Source organism: Aptenodytes patagonicus, chromosome 10, assembly GCF_965638725.1.
Source record: "Aptenodytes patagonicus chromosome 10, bAptPat1.pri.cur, whole genome shotgun sequence".
Lineage (NCBI taxonomy): Eukaryota > Metazoa > Chordata > Aves > Sphenisciformes > Spheniscidae > Aptenodytes > Aptenodytes patagonicus.
The window spans coordinates 12,477,325-12,499,085 of NC_134958.1; the positions used below are offsets into that span (position 1 = coordinate 12,477,325).

A 21,761-nucleotide genomic window follows, 5' to 3' on the forward strand; every position below is an offset into this window, starting at 1 on the left:
CAAGACATTTAGGCTGATTACTTCACTGGGTGTTGTGCAAGAGGGTAAGTGTGTGCTAACTTGCATGAAGAGCTTATCTGAGAATGGCTTGCAGAACTGTGATTCACATCCAGCTCAAGAATAACGTAACATTCCCAGTCTGGGGGAAAAAAAATAATTAATGAAGAGTGATATTCTAAGGTAAAACATTCAAGCAGTGCTGAAGGGTACATTCTGTCCAGCCCCAAATCACTGTCTCCATACTGTCACAGCTGCAGGCTCTGTCACTCTGGCATTTACAATTTCTCTCCCTTTCTAAATGCCGTGCAAATAATTATGCAAGATATGCTAATTATCCCCTAATAAAAGGTATGATTGCAATTCCACTTTGCCAGTTCTGATTTGTACAGAAAGGCTTGAAAGATGTAGTCATAGAAACAAATGGATGCTCAGCACCCTCAGTTTTACTAGAACCAAGTCTTCTCATGCTTTTCTCAAACCGAAAGAAAAAAGCTCACCATTGCTTGGTTTGTATTCTGTGGGAGTGCAAGGCTGGAGAGCCACGGAGCAGCAGAGTTGGGAACTATCAAGTAGTTTTCATCCTCCTGTTGATGTTACTTAGGTGAATAACTGGTCTGGTAGGAGGGAGGCTTTAACAGCATGATCTTGTCTTCAGAGTGTCATCTTTTCTAACAATTTAAAGTAGGTTCCTTAACAGAAGCCCTATCCTCTCCTCCTGCAGAAGAGTGACCCAACTGTTTATGTTACAGAGTAACAGCTGGACTCAAGTGAAAACACAAGCCTTAATAGCTCCTGGATGTGGGCATTAGGTGGAATCAGAATACAGCTCAGATTGCACTATCTCGGCCAACTCCTCTCTATTAAGCCAAACCTTTGATTATTAATCAACATAGCCTACAGTCATAAAAAAAAAAGCCTGAAACCTGAATCTAGATCTGCCTTTACTCATTTAAGTCCATTTCTTTTTATTGAAAAACAGAAAAGCAGCCAGTGAAGTAATGCTACCCAAATGGTGGCAAGTTGCAGTACTTTATTTTTTACACCAGATTTTCTTTTGCAGAATTCTACACTTCGTGTCATGCAGTTTCACTCCTGATGCCTAAGATCAGCTAGAAACTCCAATGGTGGATATAAATGCAAATTGCTGATCAAGAGAAGTCTTCAGTGGCTTCTGGACACGGCTCTGATTTTTGAACCTTTAGGAAATGCATTTACCACGGAGAAGACGGCTACAACGGAACCGAATCTTTTTCTTGCTTGCCATAGTGTTGGTCCTCTCTCTCTACCAGCTCCAGTTCAGCCCCTCTGCCCTTCCAGCACCACACACAGCACCCCAAACCACGGACCCTGGCAAAGTGACCTCCAGGGACCTCTCCAGCAACAAGACTGCCGTAACAGGCAATGTCACAGCAGCACCCAAAATAAGGCACTGTGTATATGTGGATCCTGAGCCAACTGTGCCCATCACTACATTAGTGGATACAACACCACAGCGAGAAAATGTCAGTGAAAGCTACCCAGATGAAAAGGCACCACACGAGTCCAAAGGAGAATATCCCCAGGACCTATTCAGTGTGGAAGAACGCAGGCAAGGGTGGGTTGTACTTCACATCTTTGGCATGATATATGTATTCGTGGCCTTGGCCATAGTGTGTGATGAGTATTTTGTCCCTGCTTTGGGAGTGATCACAGAGAAGTTGCAGATCTCTGAAGATGTGGCTGGAGCCACCTTCATGGCAGCAGGTGGATCAGCACCAGAACTCTTCACCTCCCTCATAGGTGTCTTCATCTCACACAGCAATGTGGGCATCGGTACCATTGTGGGCTCAGCAGTGTTTAATATCCTCTTTGTCATTGGCACCTGTGCCCTCTTCTCAAGGGAGATACTCCACCTGACATGGTGGCCCTTATTTAGAGACGTCTCATTCTACATTGTAGACTTACTGATGCTCATCCTGTTTTTCCTAGACAGTGTCATTGATTGGTGGGAAAGCCTCCTTTTACTGACTGCCTATGCCACATATGTATTCACTATGAAACAGAACGTGTACCTAGAACAATGGGTGAAGCAGGAGCTGAACAAGAAGCTAAATGCTGTGCAGGCAGCATCAGCACAGCATATACGGAAGGTTGGTGTCCTTATTGTTCAGAGGGCAACTTGGAAATAATTCGTTCTAGTGTAAACCACAAAGAAAAACTGCATCTCCTTCACAAAGTGCATATTCAAACAAAACCTCAGAATACAGGTACTGATCAATAATTACGGTTATAGAATGAGGAAAATGCAATCTAGATAGTAGAGATTCTAAGAAATTAGAGAACACCACTAAAAGGGAGTTTTACCCTTGCAATTACTAAAGATATCTGTTGCGGTCAATTATCTACTTTCAAAGACATGCGTGGCATTTTCCTCACTCAGTTGTTGCAAAGGAGTTTCAAAAAAACCACTTGCAGGAACACATTGTTAGTCTGAGAACATGATCGGACAATTCTGTGTTAAATAGACGAAAAAAGGCTTCTGGTAAGAGGTGCTGTCCAAACCTTTTGCAGATGAGAGATGTTGGAGGAAATTCTCCTTTTCCATTCTGAAGCTGAGTGTGTTGCTGGGATGCTGGTGGTATCACTTGTTACCCAAACTGCAGCACAGAAGGGGATCTGGCAGCCTTTAGCAACCATTGCCACCTCTCCCGATCAGCATTTGGCAACAAGATCGAAATGCCCAGATCCCATTTCCATGCACTGACCACAGCTGTGTGTGCTCAGAGACAATTCTGTATGCCGCTGGTGCTCAGGCAGAGAGGTTTGTGGCTTGTCTACACGCTCCAGATTTGAGACCAGTGCCCTTCACTCATTGTCTTTTGAAAGAAGAGTTGACTGCTTACACAAAGACAGTACCTGAGGGTGACCCCAGAGCCAATTACCCTTTCAGACTAGCAGATCTGGCCCGGACATGGTCTCCAGAACACCTGGGGCTTTGTCTTCTTGAGTGTGCCTGCCCACTTCTTCCTCCTTTGTCCCTCCCCCAGCTGCCTCTTTGTCCTCTTGACCTCTGCTACTGCTGACTGTCAAGCAGAGACCATTAGATTTCAAATTGTCCTCTGGCATTCACATGCTTTACTAGTCAGACGTGTGTCACTGGCACTCAAGCATGCTTTGCCCCTTCCGGTCTCAGCACTCCACATAATTTAAGGAAAGAAAGGAAGACAGGTGAGGATAATTGAAGTGGTGCAGAATCAAGAAAGTGCTTTTCTTTTCTCCTCCTGGTCTGTCTTTCAGCCAGGGCTCGAGGCTGGGAGTCCTGAAAGCTCATGTGTTGCATTCCAGTGGGATACACGTGCAAGATACTGCAGCTACACACATACATCACTGTGGACATCACCAATCATCACAAATTGAATCCAACCATTCAGACTGAAGGAAAAAAAACCCCTGCACTTTAAGTTTACAGAGAACTCTCACTAGCACACAGTAGCATGACAGAGAGCTGCTGGACCTAACCCTTGGGAAAAATAAATTACCTATATGGAAAGTAATGCTGATTATTGGAAAAAAATACCCCTTTGCACCTTCACTCTGCCTCTGCTGGAAAATGAGTCAGGATACAGATGTTTGGGGATGAAGTCTGGGGCTGCCTATATCTATAGGAATCAGACAGTAGAGGCCATTTGAGTCCACCTCCAGGTACCTACATCATCACTGAGGACCTGTAGGTAGAATCCTGTTTCTCTTGGAGGCCACATGGTTTTAAGGAGAGCACATGGTTTCAGCTCTTTCAGTAGCATCCGTGAATAGTCATTTCTATTAGCTGTCCCACTTTCTCACAGACAGCAGCCTGAAGAGCTATCATTATATCCTGAAAAAGCAGGGGAAGCGGTAGTGGTTTTCAATCATTTTTGTTCTTGCTTCCATGCAGAAAAGCAGTGGGGCAGTTGCAGATGATGGAACAAAGAATCCAGCAGATGGGAGGAAGCTGCAGGTAGGTCTAAGCAACTTTTCAGGGATCTGAAGTTATTGTATTTTGAACCCCTCCCCACGTCAGGTCATGAATAAAGGTGTCAACTTCTGCGTCAAGAAACCTGGATCAAATCCTACTTTGTGCAAAGAACCAGCCATGCTTGGCACAATATCCACAGCTTACTTAAGAGGACACCTGGCTGAGTTGTGTCCTCAAAGAACTTTTTATAAAAATTAAGAGACAGCTCAGGCTTCCCAAGTGGATTTGACTAGCAGAGTGCTATTCATTCTATGCTTTAAATGGGCGTAGAGAAATTCGGAGCATTACTTTTCTTACCTGGTTTCATGGCCAATTGTCCTCCTGAGCTCCCAGAGCAGAGGCTGGTAGGGTCTGTCCTTCCCCGTAGCTAACACTGAAGAGCTTATTCCTCTGCTCCTGGTTAAATTGCTGACCCTTTGTCTTCCCCGTGGCTGGCCAGCCATTGCACGGAGAGGCCTATCTGATGTAGTGGCTGCATATGTACGTAAAATAACAGGTCTTAGCTTCCTCGTATGGATGCTACTTGTCCCTCTGCGCACTTAACCTACCTGTACTAATTAATGTTCAGTCAAAAGCTCATTAGGACTCTGGTGTTGACTATAGGAACAGAACACCAGAGCTTTTGAGTTAAGTCAGGACACTTGGCATGACTGTAACATTATCTTTTAGCAGCATATAAATCTACACAGTTATTAACAAGTTTATAACTAAAAGCACTGCATGCTTCGATTATTATAATTTATAATAACATTGTATTGATGCTGAGTCCGTGTGAGCCTGTTGTATTTATCTAAGGACAGGTTGGCTTGCTATCTGAAGAGCATGTCTCTTGCTGTGAACAGTTGATACTGACAGCCATCCTGTGAACTTGAATGCAGAGGCTGTTTAAAATCCATGCTGAGGCTGCTCCTTGGGTTGGGGAGATCAGCCTCCATATAAATGCATCCTCAGGGCAGAGGCGAACCAACGGTGGAGATGTTTTGAGGAGGAAACTGCTATTGACTGCTGCATTGTACCTTTCCATAGCCTGCATCAGCCTTACAGCGAGGCAGCAGCTCAGCCTCCCTACACAACTCTCAAATGCGCAGCACCATCTTCCAACTCATGATCCACACCCTGGACCCCCTGACAGAAGGTGAGTGAATGCTCCACATCTGAGGGATTTGGGTTTGCAGCCCTGAGCGCAGAGCAGTTTAACTGGGAATACAGCTTTTGTATGTCAGGGTGTTGGGGATCATCCTTGAAATGCAGCTCTGAGTATCACAGGTAATGTTGGGGGGGAGCTCTGCAACGGTGGGATGAACCCTGTCTAATTGCATGGCTAGCAAGGACAAACACCTCACATCTTGGCCCTGCCATATCTACTTTGTCTGTGCCAAACTGGTTACTGCTGTGGTGGCAGCTGCTGCTTGAGGGAGGATGAGGGCATGTGGAGCAGCTGCTGTTGCTGGGGTCTCTGCAGTGGCACTCACTGCGGTCCCCCATCTTCTGCTGACCCTGTGAGAGCAGGAGCAGCAAATGAGTTACAGGCTTCCTCCATCTCATAGCATGTCACATCTTCCTTCCTCTTCTTAGCTCAGACCTCACCACAGCCTTGGAACAGCAGCATTCAATGCTGACTACATTTTTGAGAAAGAGCTGCTCAACCTGTCAGTCTCATTTATAATGGGAAAATGAACACAGGGAGAGCTCATTACCTACACACCACCCTAGCTGTGCACAAAGCCCCTCACAAGGCATAAACCTGAAGAAGAGGAAAAAGAAGTTAAAACCCTTGAAGAATTATTGTTTTGACAGTGGTTAAAATGCCAGCTGAGATCTAAAACACACAGCAGGTTCCAATTATGATGGTTAAGCCAATCTGTATGTGATTTAGACTGACACTGAGCACATCTAAAAGCCCACCTGCAACACTGCAGTATCATCATCACTGCCATGGTAAACTGTACCCACAGCACTTTGCAGGCAATGGGCCAACTCCCCATGGCCAAGGGCTGATCAGCTCAGGACTAAAACACCTTCTTTTAAACTGCCCAGTGTGCAGAGAAGCCACATCTCCAGAGAGACCCAGGATCTTTGCACACAAACTTTTAACGTGCTGCTTTGTGTCAACTTTAATCCAAACACAGTGTGGAGGTTCACTTTCCAAGAAATGGTGAAGCATGTTAAAAGAAGACAGGTTTTTTTAGATTTTCTTTCCTAGCTCAACACATGCCCTGCCCCTCCACTGCCCTACTTGTTCTAAAGAGATTATCTGTTGTCCATTCAAAGAGAGATTGAAGCTAAGCAGATCAACACCTCTCGTGTCTATCACAGAGGTTACAAAAAGGACTCTCCAGATCAAAATCCCAGCTGCATGAACTGATCGAGGGGACAAAGGAGGCTTGATAAGGACAGCAAGTCAGATAAGTGTCCGCTTTGATAGATTTTAGTGAAGGCACCCATCATGTTACTAATGGTAGCCTAACAAGAGCCAGACTCATCAGGGTTTGCTCTACTGCCCTTGCCTCCTGACCCCCCCCAAAAGGTGGTGTCAACAGCACAAGGACAAAAACAAAAACTTACAAGAAGACATGCCATTGCCTTTAGCATCAGAAAGTGCCATACCTGAGGGACTGCTGCCCCTCAGAGACCCTCCAGCTCCTTCTCATCCTTCCTGCACCTTTAAATGCCTTTGTGCAGCATCTGCCCACCCCAGGCCAGCACACATTTGGCTTGATAGTCCAGGCTGGTGTCCTGGTGAAACCCTGGGACCTCAGCAGGAATTGTGGGGGCCTGAGGATGCCAGCCCAGGCCAAGGAGAGTGCTCCAGTGCTGTCCCAGCTAGCTCAGCCCAAAATACACTGCTGCAGGGCTTCAATACAGTTGTAAGACACTGGCCTTGCTGAAGAGGCTTTATTACCACGACTTGTGAATATTGAATAAATGAGACTCGGGGGGGAGTGGTCTGGATATTCTCTGAAAGAAAACTTGCCCTCTCATTTCAGCTAGGCAGAATTTGAGTTACTGTCTCTGTATGCGGCAGCCACTAGATGGGAGTGTGACCATAGGTACTTAAGCAAGTCTAATACAACAGGGACGATGCGAGGATGGGTTACAGTCTCTCCAGAAGGTTGTTATTTCTTAGACCCTTTACTGTAATAATGCCACTGAGTTAAGGGCAAAACCTCTGCCCCAGGTACATGCCTGTTTCACTCAACACTGCTGGAACAGTCAGCTCCTTAGAAAAGATAATGATAAAGAAAGTTACTGATATTACAACAGCACAGCACTCAAAATCAAGGAGCCAGTGTCCTAGGTCCTGTGTATCTAGTAGAAGACACTCCTTACCCTGGTAAATTCATACCTAAAGAAAAGGGAGTCTGGAGAAAAGGAATCGTTTATGAACAGACTGGGAAACCTAAGTGCCTTAAAGATCTTGGCCAAAAAGATGAAGTGACTTCCCCAGGATGACACTGAAAAAGGATTTGAACCCGAAAGGTATATCAGGACTGCGAGCTCAGCCTTTGTGTTAATAGTACTGCAGCCCTTTGGCACCCTCAGGACAGCTGGGTGCCTAGTTCCCACTGATCACCAACAAAGTCTTTCTCTTCACAGTGTGTGCAGCACTGTCTGTACCGGACACATTTCTGTAATTAGGTTGCAACATAAAAGATGATCCCAAAGCAATTTATCTTTCCTCAAGGGTCCTTGTTCCTTCTTGCCAATGCCTGTAGCATCAGCACTTAGAGGCTGTGGTAAAGAACACGCTACAAAAGAAAAAGGTTGCCAACTATTGCTCAGCAGTTCCTAACTTAACCTACTGAAATTAGGATCTCTGTAGGGTTTCCTTCTTTCTGCTGCAGCTGCATTTTATTTGGGCAGCACAGAAGTAGTTTCAGGGCAGCAAGGGTCCAAAATGTAGAAAAACTGCCGGCACTGGGCCTCCAAAACCGAATTCCAGAGGCAGAGGCCTTAGAAATAAAGCAGAAGTCTGAAACACAAACTTTGTTTCACTGTTCCTAATGCAACACTTCTTGTGTGAAACAAAATTTCTCATTTAACAGAAACTTAACCAAGTTTAGAATGTTTATTTTTTCTTTTTGTATTAGGAAGGGATTTCTCTGTCTACAGGATACTAGGTGTTTTACTTCAGAAGTTCTAACATTTACATTGCATCCTGAATTGTATTTTTGATAGAAGCTTTTATTTTCAAAGTGCCTTTTTCTTTTAAATGAGGAATTTCTAGCAGCTTTGGTCTTTTCCCCACTTTCTCTGAAAGTGTGTAAAGCAGAGCATGAGATCTTTTCAAGACCTTCCGGCTAGACACCAGAGGGAACTGTTGGAGAATTAAAGGGAACAAGGATTTTGGAAAAACTGAGGAACCCTCTCATTTCTGAACTTCCAGTCTTACCATCAGATTATCCTTTAAATTCTAGTCATACAGGGAAGAAGACAGAAGCCCACTTTCACTTTTGAATGAAGAAAAAGGCTTGCTCCAGCAGCAAGGTTATCAGAGCTGTCTACCCTCAGTATGCCCCAGTTAACAAGCTAATGACTTTGGAAATTAGACCAGAATAGAGCAGCAGGCAGTGTTGCAGGCTAGAGTTGAGCTAGAAGACTGAAGGCAGCTACAGTTTCTCCTTGCTTCATTAGCATTCAATCACTTGTTTTAAGAGAATCATGATATGAAGGGGTAAAGGGAGTCATGAGATGTTTTTTATGTCTACTTTTAGACAGCAGCATCCCCAAATCCTCCAGGTTTTGCCAAATTTTAGAGAAAAAAGTCCTTCCTGTTGTTCATGTTGTAAGTTAGTCCTGTTAGATTAAATATTAGAGCCAAATAATTAATTAAAAATAAGAGCCAAACTCAAGGTAGAAGCTCAGTTGCCACCTTAAGTCCAGCCTGGATGTTGTCAATCCACAGGATAGGAATCTTCCTGAAGAGCATCTCAGGGCCCCTGGACACGGGCATGTCCCGTGTGATGGGCGCTCAGACCAGGGGGCAGAGTTACCAGCAGCGAATGCCCCAGGGGACTGCAGTCCTCAGTGAGGACTGAGCCCACAGGGCTGCGGAGCACTGGCAGTGCCCTGCCCCTGGCTGCTGAAACAGCCAGCACGCTGCCCTGCTCAGCTAATCCCCAGCACTAGCAAGGACTGAGCTGACAGATCTCCTTCCTCCCCATGCTGACCTGCAGATCTGGCCAGCTTATAGCCAGCTCTTCCTCCAGTCTCAGTCCATCCTGCATGTGGATGTCATGTGTGTCAGAGGAATTAACACCTTTTTAAATAAGGCTGATCTCATGAGAACTGGATAGTGGCCTGGACCTAATCTGTTTATCCTGACACAGAGATGCTCACAGGCTCCGCTCAGGTCGGCACTCAGCCCGCAGCCTAGGTGAGGGCAGGGAGCCAGGATCTTGAATTTATATAATCTCTTTCAGGCTGAGCCTGAACGTCCTGACCCTGCTGACAGAAGCTTTTGCAACAGCTTCTGGGAAAAGCTGAACAGAAAGATGCATTGCCCAGTGGTTAGAGGAGACTGGGAGCAAAAAGTCACCTCTTCGTTGCCTTGCACCGATGGGTATGCTTGTGCTTAGCTTCAGCAGAGGGGGAATGAAGCAAAGCTCTTCACATCCCCTCCGGTAGGCTTCAATATCGACAAGGAGCATGGAAGAGTCAGGCTTTTTAGTCCCAGCCAGCCTTTCAAAGGAGAAGAGCTCATTGTTTCATCTCTGTCCAGCCATTCCAGTGTTCAGTGGAAATCCCAGTTGGTGAAAAATGCTTCTGTCAGACGGTAACAGGAATCACACCAGAACAGGACTCGTCCCCAGAAGCCTTAATGTCTGAGCCAGTCCCAGTTATTTGACATATACCAGAGTCTACTGATTTTCATGAGGTTCGGCTCAGAACAGAAGATCTGCCTGCATGGCTGAGGGCCTCTAACCTGCTATTTCTATTAACTCAGTATCACAGTGATGAATAAAGCGGCAGAGCCCTGCCCTTGAGGCAAATGACAACAGCATGTTCTGGTTGCACAGTCAACAGTACAGTAGATTAAATCAGCGTGATAAAACTTTCAGAGGAAATTAATTTACAGCCCTGCACACAAGCCAAGCATAGCATGGCCGCCTTCTTGTGGCTACTGTCCCTGTGCAAACCCTGTAACCCTCAGCTTAGTCATTGGGTAGGCAGCTCAACAGAGAATATAGACTAGAGCAAAACGAGGCTTTTCTTTGAGCCAATGACTTGCTCACTTTCAATGAGAGTAGGAGTTAAGGTATTTGAGCACAACACCTAATGGTGGAGACACACACACAGTTTCACAGTTCACTGTAAAACAATAATAAAGCAGCTCAGCTGAGCAGAGCACCGTTTACAGTGGAAGAAGTCCTCAGCAGTCCCAGAAATATAGTACTGGGCACTGCACTGGTGAAGATGATCTCTTGGGTAGCCTGGACCCTGTTGAACCTGGATACCAGGAATTTAGATCAACTCCAGCAGAGGAGACACTCGTGTACACTTAGAGAAATCAATCATATTCCAGATAACTGGAACATAAAAGGTTTTTATTTTTCCTTACCATCAGGTCGCCAGGCTGCAAGCAGCACAGTAAAGCCTCTTCAACAGCCACATGGCAGAAGGAAGATGTAATTTTTAGCTTGGACATAACCTAGCCTGAAAAAAATCAGCAGTCCTCTGTTCTTTCTGCATTTGCTTCCTATGAAGTACAGATATCCCCTGTATTACTGAACTGGAAAGGATTTCTCTTCCCTCTAGATTCTCTTTTAAATATGAAAGTATTGGTTACATGTCAAACGTTGGCATAATTGTCGTAGTACTAAGCATTTAAATATAACAGCTATGATCAACTAGCAGCAGCCAAAACCTAGGGCCACAGCCAGAAAGACAACTCACACGTCAGTGTTGACTGCAACCCATGCAAGAGGAAAGGGGCAAGAGAGCGTGCGTGTGTTGGGGGGAGGCAGGTAAATGGGGGCTTTGCATAGCTGACAGCTGCTGATGAATGCATCCTTCTCATCCACAGCAAAATTTAAAGACAGGATTGACATCCTGAGCAACATAGCCAAGGCCAAAGTAGAGACTCTGGCTAGACAAGGATCAAAACCAGAAGGTGAGTGCAAGAAGAATCAGTGCTGTTTGCCTTGTTTTGCACTGCAATCCCTCACCTTCCCAGCACTCAACACCCAAGGGCTGGCAAAGAAACACTATGGTCTAACACAAATTTTCTGTTATTACTGGTCACAGATGGCTGCAATAATAATGCAGCAGAAATCAATCGATGCCTGCTAACAGTAGGCAATAAGCGCCATCCCCACAGGAGTCTAGGACATAGCATCCAAACAGAAAGTGCTACAAGGATGTAGTGTAAATTGCAACCGGAAGGGTGGAAGAGGGGAAATCAGACCATTACAGACAGCAGTTGGGTGCTGCTATGCTGCTGATCTTTGGTAGACCCTGCAAATGAGGTGTTCGTTAAAACAAAGTACCTTCATTTTAGCTTGGAAATTTGGCACACTTGCAAGAGCAGAAGAGCACGCAAGGTTCCTCCACAGAGAAAAGCTGCACTGACTTTGTCTATAACAATTCTAAGGGTCTGTACATCCTCCTTTTTAATAGTTTTTGCTTTTTCTATATCACTACTGATACACAGGCTTTCTGAGCTGATTCAGAGGCAGCAGCTGGCCTGTGCTACAACACGGGTCTGTGCTGGCAGCGAGGCTGGAGATTTTGAAAAACAAGCACACTTTTGTGTAGAAGGTCCCACCTCCACAAGCACCCTGCTGCAGTACAGCAGTCACCAGAGTACCTCACACTGGGCCTCACCTATGTGAATGACACCAAACTTGAGGAAAATACTGTTTAACAAACAAGTAAATTCTCAGTGCGAGTTATCAACACAGCATTGACTTCACTGAACTATGAACGTTCAGCCCATGACATGTTCCACAAACTTTGTTGGTGCATAGGTAGAGCTGTGCAGATTCCAAAAGTGTTATCGCTCTGTCTCCCACTTTGGGCTGAAAGTATCCCAGGTGAACTCTCTTAAGGCCTGGTTTTAGAAATCCCAAATGACACTCACTGAAAACACATATTTCTGAAAATCTTCCCTCCAGACTTGCTCCCTAGTGCAGTTGTGCTGTACTGGATCAGCTTACCCAGTTCAGGATAAGATACCCTATAATGCCCCATCCTGGTACAATTCATGGGATAACGCGATCCTACTGACTTGACAGGCTTGACTATATGGAAGGGATCCCTTAACCTAAATTGCAGCAGTCTGAAAAGGGCCCTTGCTGTGACCAAGCAGAGAGTCAGGCACTCCCTCTCACCTCTGCTCTGTGTTACCCATATGTCTACAGTATTCTGTATAGAGGTTTGTGTGGTGTTCTTGGCTATGCAGGTTAACACAGGAACAGCACAGAGGACATTGCAGTTATTTCCTTGTATGTGTCAGCACTTTCCTATTTACATTTGAATACCTACCAAATGATTAGGGATTAAAGTCTGGCAGCACCTAACAGTCATTTCTCAGAAGCCTCAAAGAATATCAGTTCCCTGGAGAATGCCACGCTCTACTAGAAAAAAAGGGGAAGCAAAGCTTTACATCCTTTCTGGCTTTTAAGGATGGCTTTAATAAGATCTTCAGAATCCAGACTGAAACCAAGAAACACTCATCAGTTGTAGGTCAGATAATTAGCATTTCCCTGTTGTTACGCATGTGCCTCTTACAGCAGTTTCAGATAGAAGGTCATAGGAGCATCAAGGTATCATTCTATGCCAGGTGGGCCAGATTCTGCCCGGCTTTTACTAATCACAATCCACAGAAGACAGAGAGAACAAACAGAAAACCTAAGCAATCAGAATGCATTTAACATGAAATGCTACACGTTTCTGCAGGAAGCTCAAACCTTCCTGCTGATCAAGGGGAAGGCGACTACCTGACGCTAACATGTCTGAAACCGGTATTCCCTCTTATCACTTTTAGCAGAAGAGGAAAAGAAGGCACCAAGCACTGTTCAGGTAACTCCTGCCAGTGATTCTGAACCCAGCAAAGACAAACAGAAGGCAGATGCACCGCAAGATGGACAGGTATTTAAATAAGCATCATAGGCAATAAGCACTCAGTCCAGACCAAACTTCACATGTACTTTCCTTCTTCCCTCTCTAGAACTTTTGGGGTAAGACCCAACCCATTTCCCGTAACTGGCAACAATAAATAGACTGTGTGTGTAGTGATAAGATATATTAAGGCGTTAGCTGAAACATTTCGGCTTACAAACATGAATCAGGTCCAAAATATGACACCAACTGATACTGTATAGTATTTTCTCTTCAGATGACTCTTCTGAGGTCAGAGGGCTACTCCAACATAAGGGAAGATATGAGTATCTGCCTGTCCTGTGTTCATCAGTACATGTTTCTGCTTTGTTTCCCTAATCCCTCCTTTCAATTGATGTAATTTGGCTGTTCTGACGAGGAAAGGTTTTCAGAGACAGTAAATGTTTAATTTGTGTCAAAACCCCATCTAAAAGTTGATTCTAGTTAATACGTACAAGTTAATTAACATAATACACAGGCACTGAGATAGGGTACGGCTGGATTTTGTCCCACAATAGCAAGACATGGGCTGTGTCTGCATTCAGCCATGTTACAAATTTGACCTCTGCCAAGGCGAGGCCCTGGTGAATAAATGCTGTGCAGCTCCTTGTTAGTGTGAAAACATATTGGCTATTTTTCTTTTTTCTGATCTACAGCCCTCTTCAGACAGCGATACCTCCAAAGACAGCAGCTCTGAGAGTGAGGAAGACAGTGATGATGACAGCACAGATGATGATGAAAACGATGAGCCATTATCTCTTGAATGGCCAGAAACTAGGAAAAAACAAGCAATTTACCTTTTCCTCTTTCCCATTGTCTTTCCTCTCTGGAGCACTATGCCTGATGTTAGAAACCCAGTAAGAATCTATCTTCCTTCTGCTACTGGATTCATTAACTGAACTATAGATTTCCTCTCGGCAAGAGTCCCCAGTTCTGTTTTTCCACGTCTAGAGACTTTGCGTACTTAAAGTGCTATTAATGCTGCAGGGAGTGGGACAGGAGCCCCAGCTGCAGCATAGCATAGTTCCAGAGACTTAATTTAATAAACTACAGAAGACTAGCAACTATTGGTCATCTAATGAAGCTGACAAAAACCAAATACAATTAGAGAGATGAGGGTCCATGTTAAAGCAATTGATTGCAGTAAAGTGTTTCAGGTAAATAATTTTCATTGGGGATTGTTAACTTTCCTGAAACTTCTCCATGTTTTTCTTTTCAAACTTGGTTTTAACAGGACTCCAGAAAATTCTTTGTCATCACGTTTTTCGGATCCATCGTCTGGATTGCTGTATTCTCTTACCTCATGGTGTGGTGGGCTCACCAGGTGAGGGGTTTATTTTATCTCTGCAAACAAGACCATTTCAGAACAAGTAGATAGAGAGAGAGGGAACAGTGTCACTGTGACTTTTTATCTGATGAATTACAGCTGCGGTCATCCGTCAAAACAGTAGAAACTTTTTTATTAGAAGCCAAAAGGGAATTTTCAATTTCATTCTTTTCGATTTGACAAAGACTCATTCTTTTTCGAGAGCTTCCAAGGGAATTTGTGCATCAGTGAAAGGAAAAGTGCTGTCAAGATTTATCTTAATACTGCCTTTTCATTGAGAAATGCTTCTGTGCAGAACATAATTATCCCTTGCCTAATTAAAATTGTAGGGAAATACAGGTTTTGATTCTGGAAGCCGCTAAATGATCTCAACTCCCATTGCCTTAATGTTCACCTGGTATTCTGGGAAACAATACTTTGCGTCTTGTAGAATCAGACCCACAGTTTGTATTTAGTGATATATTGCACATTCACAGTATAGTTGATTAAGCCATAAATCCAGAAGACTGTCATTTCCCAAAGCTCTCGGATCATACATAGCTGATGTTGTATTTGGAGAGAGAAAGGTAGAAGGCATCCAGAAGAGGTGAACTTAGGACAGAAGAGTTGCGCTGTACCTGACTTTGCCTTCCTTAGTCTTGGCAACACTGCGATCGGATGCTCTGCACTATAGAGCAAATCTGAGATCAACATAGACTATGAAACTTAACTTTTTATCCTATAAAGCAGAAAACTACTACCGTGTTCAAGAGGATTCAGAATATTTTAACTCAAATATGGCACAAAACCTAAGACTGCACAGAGCAATTAAATGCCACGTTCCAAAACTAACAGCCCTGCCCAACTTTCTTTGCGTTTATTAGGTTGGTGAAACAATTGGGATATCAGAGGAAATTATGGGGTTAACCATACTGGCAGCAGGAACATCAATCCCTGACCTTATCACCAGTGTCATTGTTGCACGGAAAGGCTTAGGTGACATGGCTGTCTCCAGTTCTGTAGGCAGCAACATCTTCGATATCACTGTTGGGTGAGTACTAGTTCAATGCTAAAAGATGCATTTCTTCTGAAATACAAAGCAAGCTGGTTTTATTCCAAACAGGGTCTTAATTAATTTCATTTTAGCTGTAATTAAATGAAGGGCAGCTGGACAACCAGTTTTTGGGTTTTTTTGTTTTGTGTTTTTTGGTTTTTTTTGGTTTTTTGTGTTTTTTTTTTTTTAAACCCTAACGTAGTCAGGAAAGACAGATTTTTCTAACTTAGTGCAGCAGAGTGAACATTAAGTTGCATAGTTCAGCTCATTGTTCTGCAGCTGAAAATAATGGTATGTAACTCAAAACAGAAGCACTACCATCTTCACCTAATTCTGAATCAACAGAAAATTACTGATTTTTCAAGGCAAAAATGCAGCAAATCTTTGGCTAACATCAAAGACAGGATAGTTATCCAGTCACTCAGACATTCAGATCCTATGCAATCAAGGCTCAGTATCTGTGTTTATCTTTCATCAATAAAGCATCAGGACTTACTTCTTTATTATAGCATGCTGAGACACTTAATTCATAGGTACTATTTTAAAAACCCTTTTAGATTCTTGGCTTGCATTATGATAGTGCAAGTATTATCCAAATGCAATTTTTGACACGAACAACATCAATTTTAGATTTATGCTGGGTTATACTGAATGCAATCATGCATTTTTTTCCTGCGAGTTTGGAAAAATTGCTTAGTTATGATGCAGAAAATCAACTGCTTTAAAACATTTATTTCAATTGCTTTTCCTTTACTTGCAGTTTGCCGGTTCCTTGGTTCCTTTACTCTGTCTTCAATGAGCTCAGTCCAGTTGCAGTCAGTAGCAATGGTTTGTTTTGTGCAATTGTTCTCCTTTTTCTCATGCTCCTATTTGTGATTATCTCAATCGCTCTATGTAAATGGAAAATGAACAAACTGCTGGGGCTCACTATGTTTGCTCTTTACTTTGTGTTTTTGATCATCAGTGTGATGTTAGAAGACAAGATAATATCCTGCCCAGTATCTGTATGACATTTGGACAGTTCAAGATGTATGTAAGCATACATGAAAATCAAAAGGGGTTTAAGGTAGCAATTGTTCTACTGAAAAAAGCAACCAGAATTATAATAAACTTACTGGGAATAAAATATCTTTAAAATATAAAAAAAAAATCTCAAGTGGTATGTCAGCCTCTACTGTTTTTCTTTATGACCACAAAAGATCAGATAATGAAGTGACCGATATCAAATAACATACATATTTAGGCATTTGTGGAAAGGCTGATATGATATAGACGCATGAAGTTTTCCGTATGGCGGATCCCCTCAAGTTAACGGAACTGATTTTCAGCACAGAATATTTACTCATTATAGAAATATTTTCAGGAACGCACTCTAAATTACTTAGTCAACTGCTCAAACTCACTGAAATCAATGAACTTTACTTCAGTAACCAGTAACAGAACCAGACATTTACTGCTTACCCTTACAGAACTACTCTGCTTAGAATCATTGTGTGGACACACATTCTGCATCTCAGAAGTTAACTCCCTTCAAGTTGCATAAAAGCAATGAGCACAGTGGTTCCCGAGGTTTGTGCTGCAGCTAGTTTGCCATGACTTCCCTAATGCAGGTAGTTTTCATCCTTTCATGAATGCCACTATAAAGCATCTACAACTGGTACTCTACACACACCTCCAAGAAAGTGTACACAGAACATGCGATGAACTTCATGAAATGCTTTTTGCTGGCCCTCTTAAGACTGTGGGAAATGTAATACTAAGGTTTTCATGGAAAAAGCAAAGCAGTAAGAGTTATTTCTGCATGCAGAACAACATGGGATTTGAGAGTTGCACAGCAATCCTGACAGGTATCCATATGGCTCCTTTTAAATCTGTATCTGATCTTGCAATACAATCCCTAAAATTTACGGTAAGTGCCACCAATACAAGTGTGATGTCATATGGATTTACATCCTACTGTAACAAGACTAAACGGATCTGGGGTTAGAATACCACATTACCACTAACAAAAGCTAAAACCAAGAATCACAAGAAGTTGAACTGCTTGAGTTTTGTTTTCATCCTGACACTAATCTCTGAAATTTACATATTGTATCCAGCACTAATTCTTGTTGTTAGCACTGTCTTCTACATAACCACTATGAAAAAATGCCACTGACATCAACTATCAACAAACCTGAAAGGTTTATTGTTAACAATGCAATGCCTCATGTGAGCAGACAATGTAGTTAAGAGTTGCAGACATTTCTGTCATTCTAATCCATCTAATAAAGCGTTAATGAAAATAACCAGAAAGATTTTAAGCTTTTTATTGACTCACCGTAAAACTTCTTTTTTGGATGAGACAGAAAAAAAACTTAACATTGTGAACACTGACTTGCATATGTTAAAGGAACTACAAACCAAAGCAAAACATCCAACATACTGGTTTTTGGTAAATAAAATTTAAACATTACATATTTACAAATCTACAACCATTCATTTAAAAAGTGCTGCTTGCAGACTAACAAAGTACCATTTTTAAATCCCAGTGAGATAATATCCAGAAATACCCCTCTCTATTATAACTATTTGCATCTCCCATTTTTTACACAAAGATTTTACATGCAGGAATTTTCTCTTTCTTGGGGTACAAATCATTTAATTCCCCAGTGGAAGTCTAATTCATCAGGCTGTAACTGTACCAACAGCAAACCTTCTCAAAATGGGAAACAGTTAGCAGTGTCAGAGAAACAGCACAATTTCTATTCACATTTCAGTATTTAATCTCCAATAATTATTCCAGTGGAACCATAAGTAAAGCAAAATATATATTGCACTGCAAATGTAAAACCTTTGTTTCAGGTTTTTGACATAAGCATTATTTAAGTACACAAAAGAAGAAAATTCAGTTCATACAAAATTTTAAATTGAAAATATGTCTCATTTTATTTGTCCATCTTTGCAGTATTGGAAAATATACTCAAATTGCTTTTCTAATAAAGGACAGTGAGATTTGAGAACTGTTTCAACATTGAATTGTATGATGCTTAAAAATGATCCACCTCAGGACCTACATTTTGAACATTATGACTTGAATGAGGAAAATTTCCCACTTAAAGTGTATCACTATTTCAACTATATTTTATTATAGTATTTCTACAGTGGACTGACTTGCAACAGACTTTATAAAACAATTCATTAAGTATAATGATTTCACTTGATGAACTACTACATGATATAGTAATTTAAAAGCACGCCCAAACATCAGCAATGCTCAGGAGTGCCACTCTGAGGATGCAAGAACACAGTAAGATTGTTTGTCTGAAGGATGCATATACAGTCCTTTTCACAGTACAGTATATACACTCTTCTGATAATACTGGCAGGGCTGTTGATATTTGAATGAAGCGGCAAACTTGTTGGCTTTGTAAGTCTGAAGATAGTTGGAAGAACTTACAACTAAGCTGGGACTAGGATGATGAAAGTGGGCCATGTATTACAAGTGTTGCATCTATTCCTGTGCCAACAGACAGTTAATGTCCTAGTAAGTGAGAGGTGGTTAGAGACCAGGCTCAGTCACTTCTGCCAGACTAAAATAGGAAGCGTGAAGCGTGCTTCATAGCTCAGTACCTCTAACACACCACGGCAGCTCTGGAAAAAGCACTTGCCCTCCTTCATGGCTTGAAGGTCCTGTAGAACAATGGCTGCCCCAAGCGGTAAATGACATGGGAAACAGAACTGTGAAGAGCTAGGGACATTACCTTATACACAGCACAAACATGTTTGAGTTTATATACACAGCAACTACTGTACACAACTTTCACTTGGTAAACACAGTGTACCTACTGTACAGAGCAGAGCATACATGCACACTAATAGGTACTTATAATGAATATGTTAAAAAATAACCTGGTGTTTTTCACAACAGTTCAGAAGAATGAAGGGGATATGTATCCACCCTACACTGATACACTGTTTACCATCTACCTGCGTGAAAAAAGTAGCTATATTTCATGCATGAGGAATACTTTACAAGCGTGGCAGTACAAAAGAAGAGCATCACAAATTGTTAAAATAAATTAAATGTGAAAAATGTTGGTAAGTGTAGCATTGCTAGCTCCACCTCAGGTTGGGGGGATACTTTCAAAAAGGTCAGCTACATAATTAGCAGCAAATTAGAGACGAGGTATTACCCAATGAAAGCTGTATCCAACAAGACTGCATCTTGCAATTATCATCAGCATATACCTGCAGCTCTACAAATTTTAAATCATAGAATCATAGAATCGTTTAGGTTGGAAAAGACCTTTAAGATCGAGTCCAACCGTTAACCTAGCACTGCCAACTCCACCACTAAACCATGTCCCTAAGCACCACATCTACACGTCTTAACTTTCTCCTTAGGGCAGCATCTTCTTACTACTTTACAGAGGTCTGGGAGGAGGTTACATAGAGCTTCACAGCAGCATTACTTCTCATTTAAGCCTCTAAGAGGCTCACTCTATTTCATTTAATAAAGTAAATGTGATCTTTAAAGTTTATCTCCTTTCTGCCTAACTAAATATCACTGTATTATTACACTTGCAAACTAAAGAGTTTTTTAAAAAAATACCTGCTGGTTGGCAGACTGAAATATAAAAATCTAATGTAACAGCTGAATATTTAGAAGTATTATAACAGCAACAACTAAAAGAAATTAGAATTGGAAAACCATTAAGATTACTTAAAATAAAGCTATTTGTTAAAGCATAGTTTAATTTGTTTAGGGTGTTTTATACAATTCAATGTCTGTTTTCCCACCTCCGTACAAGACTTCTGGTATTCTTCTCTGTAGCCTACCTTTTGGTGAGGAGTTGCTATGTGACTGAGAGCACAGAACATTTTTTTAAATCTCTAGAACAAGAAAACATGAGTCAAAAGCCATGACTCCACCACAAGGACCGACATAGTGTTTTTCTTCACAGAAAAAAAAAAAGTTGTTTTGCCTGTGAAATAGAGACCAAACACTCCAAGTACATTTAACTATGCACAATATGCCCCAGTAAGTTACAATCCCTATATATTCCCTGTAGCAAGTTTGCTGTATGTACTTTAGTTAAAAGCTTTGGATTAGCATTATGTATGTGTCATATTTAGCGTGTTTCAAACACATCCACCAAGACTCTGAACACTGCATGTTTATGAAGAACTTCTTGCAGGCTCATCATTTGCTTTGTATTACATCTGTAATGAGGTCACATTAATAAATGCCAACAGCGGAGATGGACTGATTCCATAACATAATCTGTAGGATTTTACTAGGGAGTGGGGAGTGAAGGGAACAGGAGAGGAAGAGAAGGGGATTTCTATAGAAGTGTTTCACAGAGACATCAGTGTGTTCATTAGTAGAGTTTTACAGAAGTTTACCATACCTTCCTTCTGACTGCTGTGGTAACATGTTTTCCATGGGTGCATGAGAGAAATCCTCTATCTAGACTACTGTCTAGGTGAAGGTTGACATTTTCTATTCTGCATTAAAAACAAATCACTTTTCAAAAAGTAACTGGACAAGTTACTATAAATAGCAGTGTACTGCAAAAAAAATAAGCACTGTATTGCTTACGCAGCAAGTCCATTTAAAATTCACTCCAGTAATTTAAAAAAATTAAAAAAATATCAACTTACTATAAACAATTTAAAATAGGTATAATACAACTTTGTATGCTCTTCATAATATCATGAATATTCTATGTAAACAATAGATTTTGAAGAATTTACTTCACTCGCATTACTTTCAGTGCATTGTTTCTGTCCACCTGCTGTTTAATTTTTTTAAGAAGGGAACTGTAATATGTTGTCCCAAGTTAAAGACCTGATTTTGTTTAAAATCTTCCTTTCTACACATTGATTTGCAGAAAGGACAAAGGACAGGGAAATAATATTTGACCCATTTTTCACTCTGTCCATTCCCACAACTGTAGATAGGCCTAATTTTTCCAAGGCCTTCTGCCATAGTACATTCGTACATACGTTCTTAAACACTGAAGACTGAGGTGTTCCTTGTGACTGAAGTGGTTATTTTACACAGGTATACATCATAGATATCACCCCTTTATCTACGTATATTTAAAGATATGGTTCTCCAAAAATCTTTCTGCACTCCATCACTCCAGTACTTGGTGGTCTATCACAGTTATGAGTATTCTTCACTTGATTAGCTGTGAGACGATCATAGGCCATTTTGTACTCTCTGTCAAAAGCATCTGCAGAAATAGAAAAACAACTTCTATATACCATGCTCAAAACCACAACCCAAATACAATGACAGCTAGTATGCTCGTCAG

General features: G+C 41.9%; 2 protein-coding genes across 4 annotated transcripts in view; one reads left to right on the forward strand and one right to left on the reverse strand.

Annotated features, from left to right (window-relative positions):
• The first annotated feature begins 1,184 nt into the window (after window positions 1-1,184).
• SLC24A1 (solute carrier family 24 member 1) lies at window positions 1,185-16,488 on the forward strand. The gene is made up of 9 exons (XM_076348707.1): window positions 1,185-2,129; window positions 3,914-3,976; window positions 5,021-5,129; window positions 11,022-11,108; window positions 12,984-13,087; window positions 13,753-13,953; window positions 14,331-14,420; window positions 15,287-15,453; window positions 16,217-16,488. The coding sequence occupies exons 1-9, from the start codon at window positions 1,206-1,208 to the stop codon at window positions 16,464-16,466; spliced, it is 1,995 nt and encodes a 664-aa protein (XP_076204822.1). The 5' UTR covers window positions 1,185-1,205; the 3' UTR covers window positions 16,467-16,488.
• A 1,128-nt stretch (window positions 16,489-17,616) lies between these two features.
• DENND4A (DENN domain containing 4A) overlaps window positions 17,617-21,761 on the reverse strand; it is a 60,237-nt gene continuing 56,092 nt past the window's right edge. For all 3 annotated transcript variants that reach the window (XM_076348087.1, XM_076348088.1, XM_076348086.1), the window contains one exon: window positions 17,617-21,680. In XM_076348087.1, coding sequence (XP_076204202.1) covers window positions 21,544-21,680 — 137 coding nt within the window. In that variant the 3' untranslated portion in view covers window positions 17,617-21,543. The remainder of the gene's footprint in view (window positions 21,681-21,761) is intronic.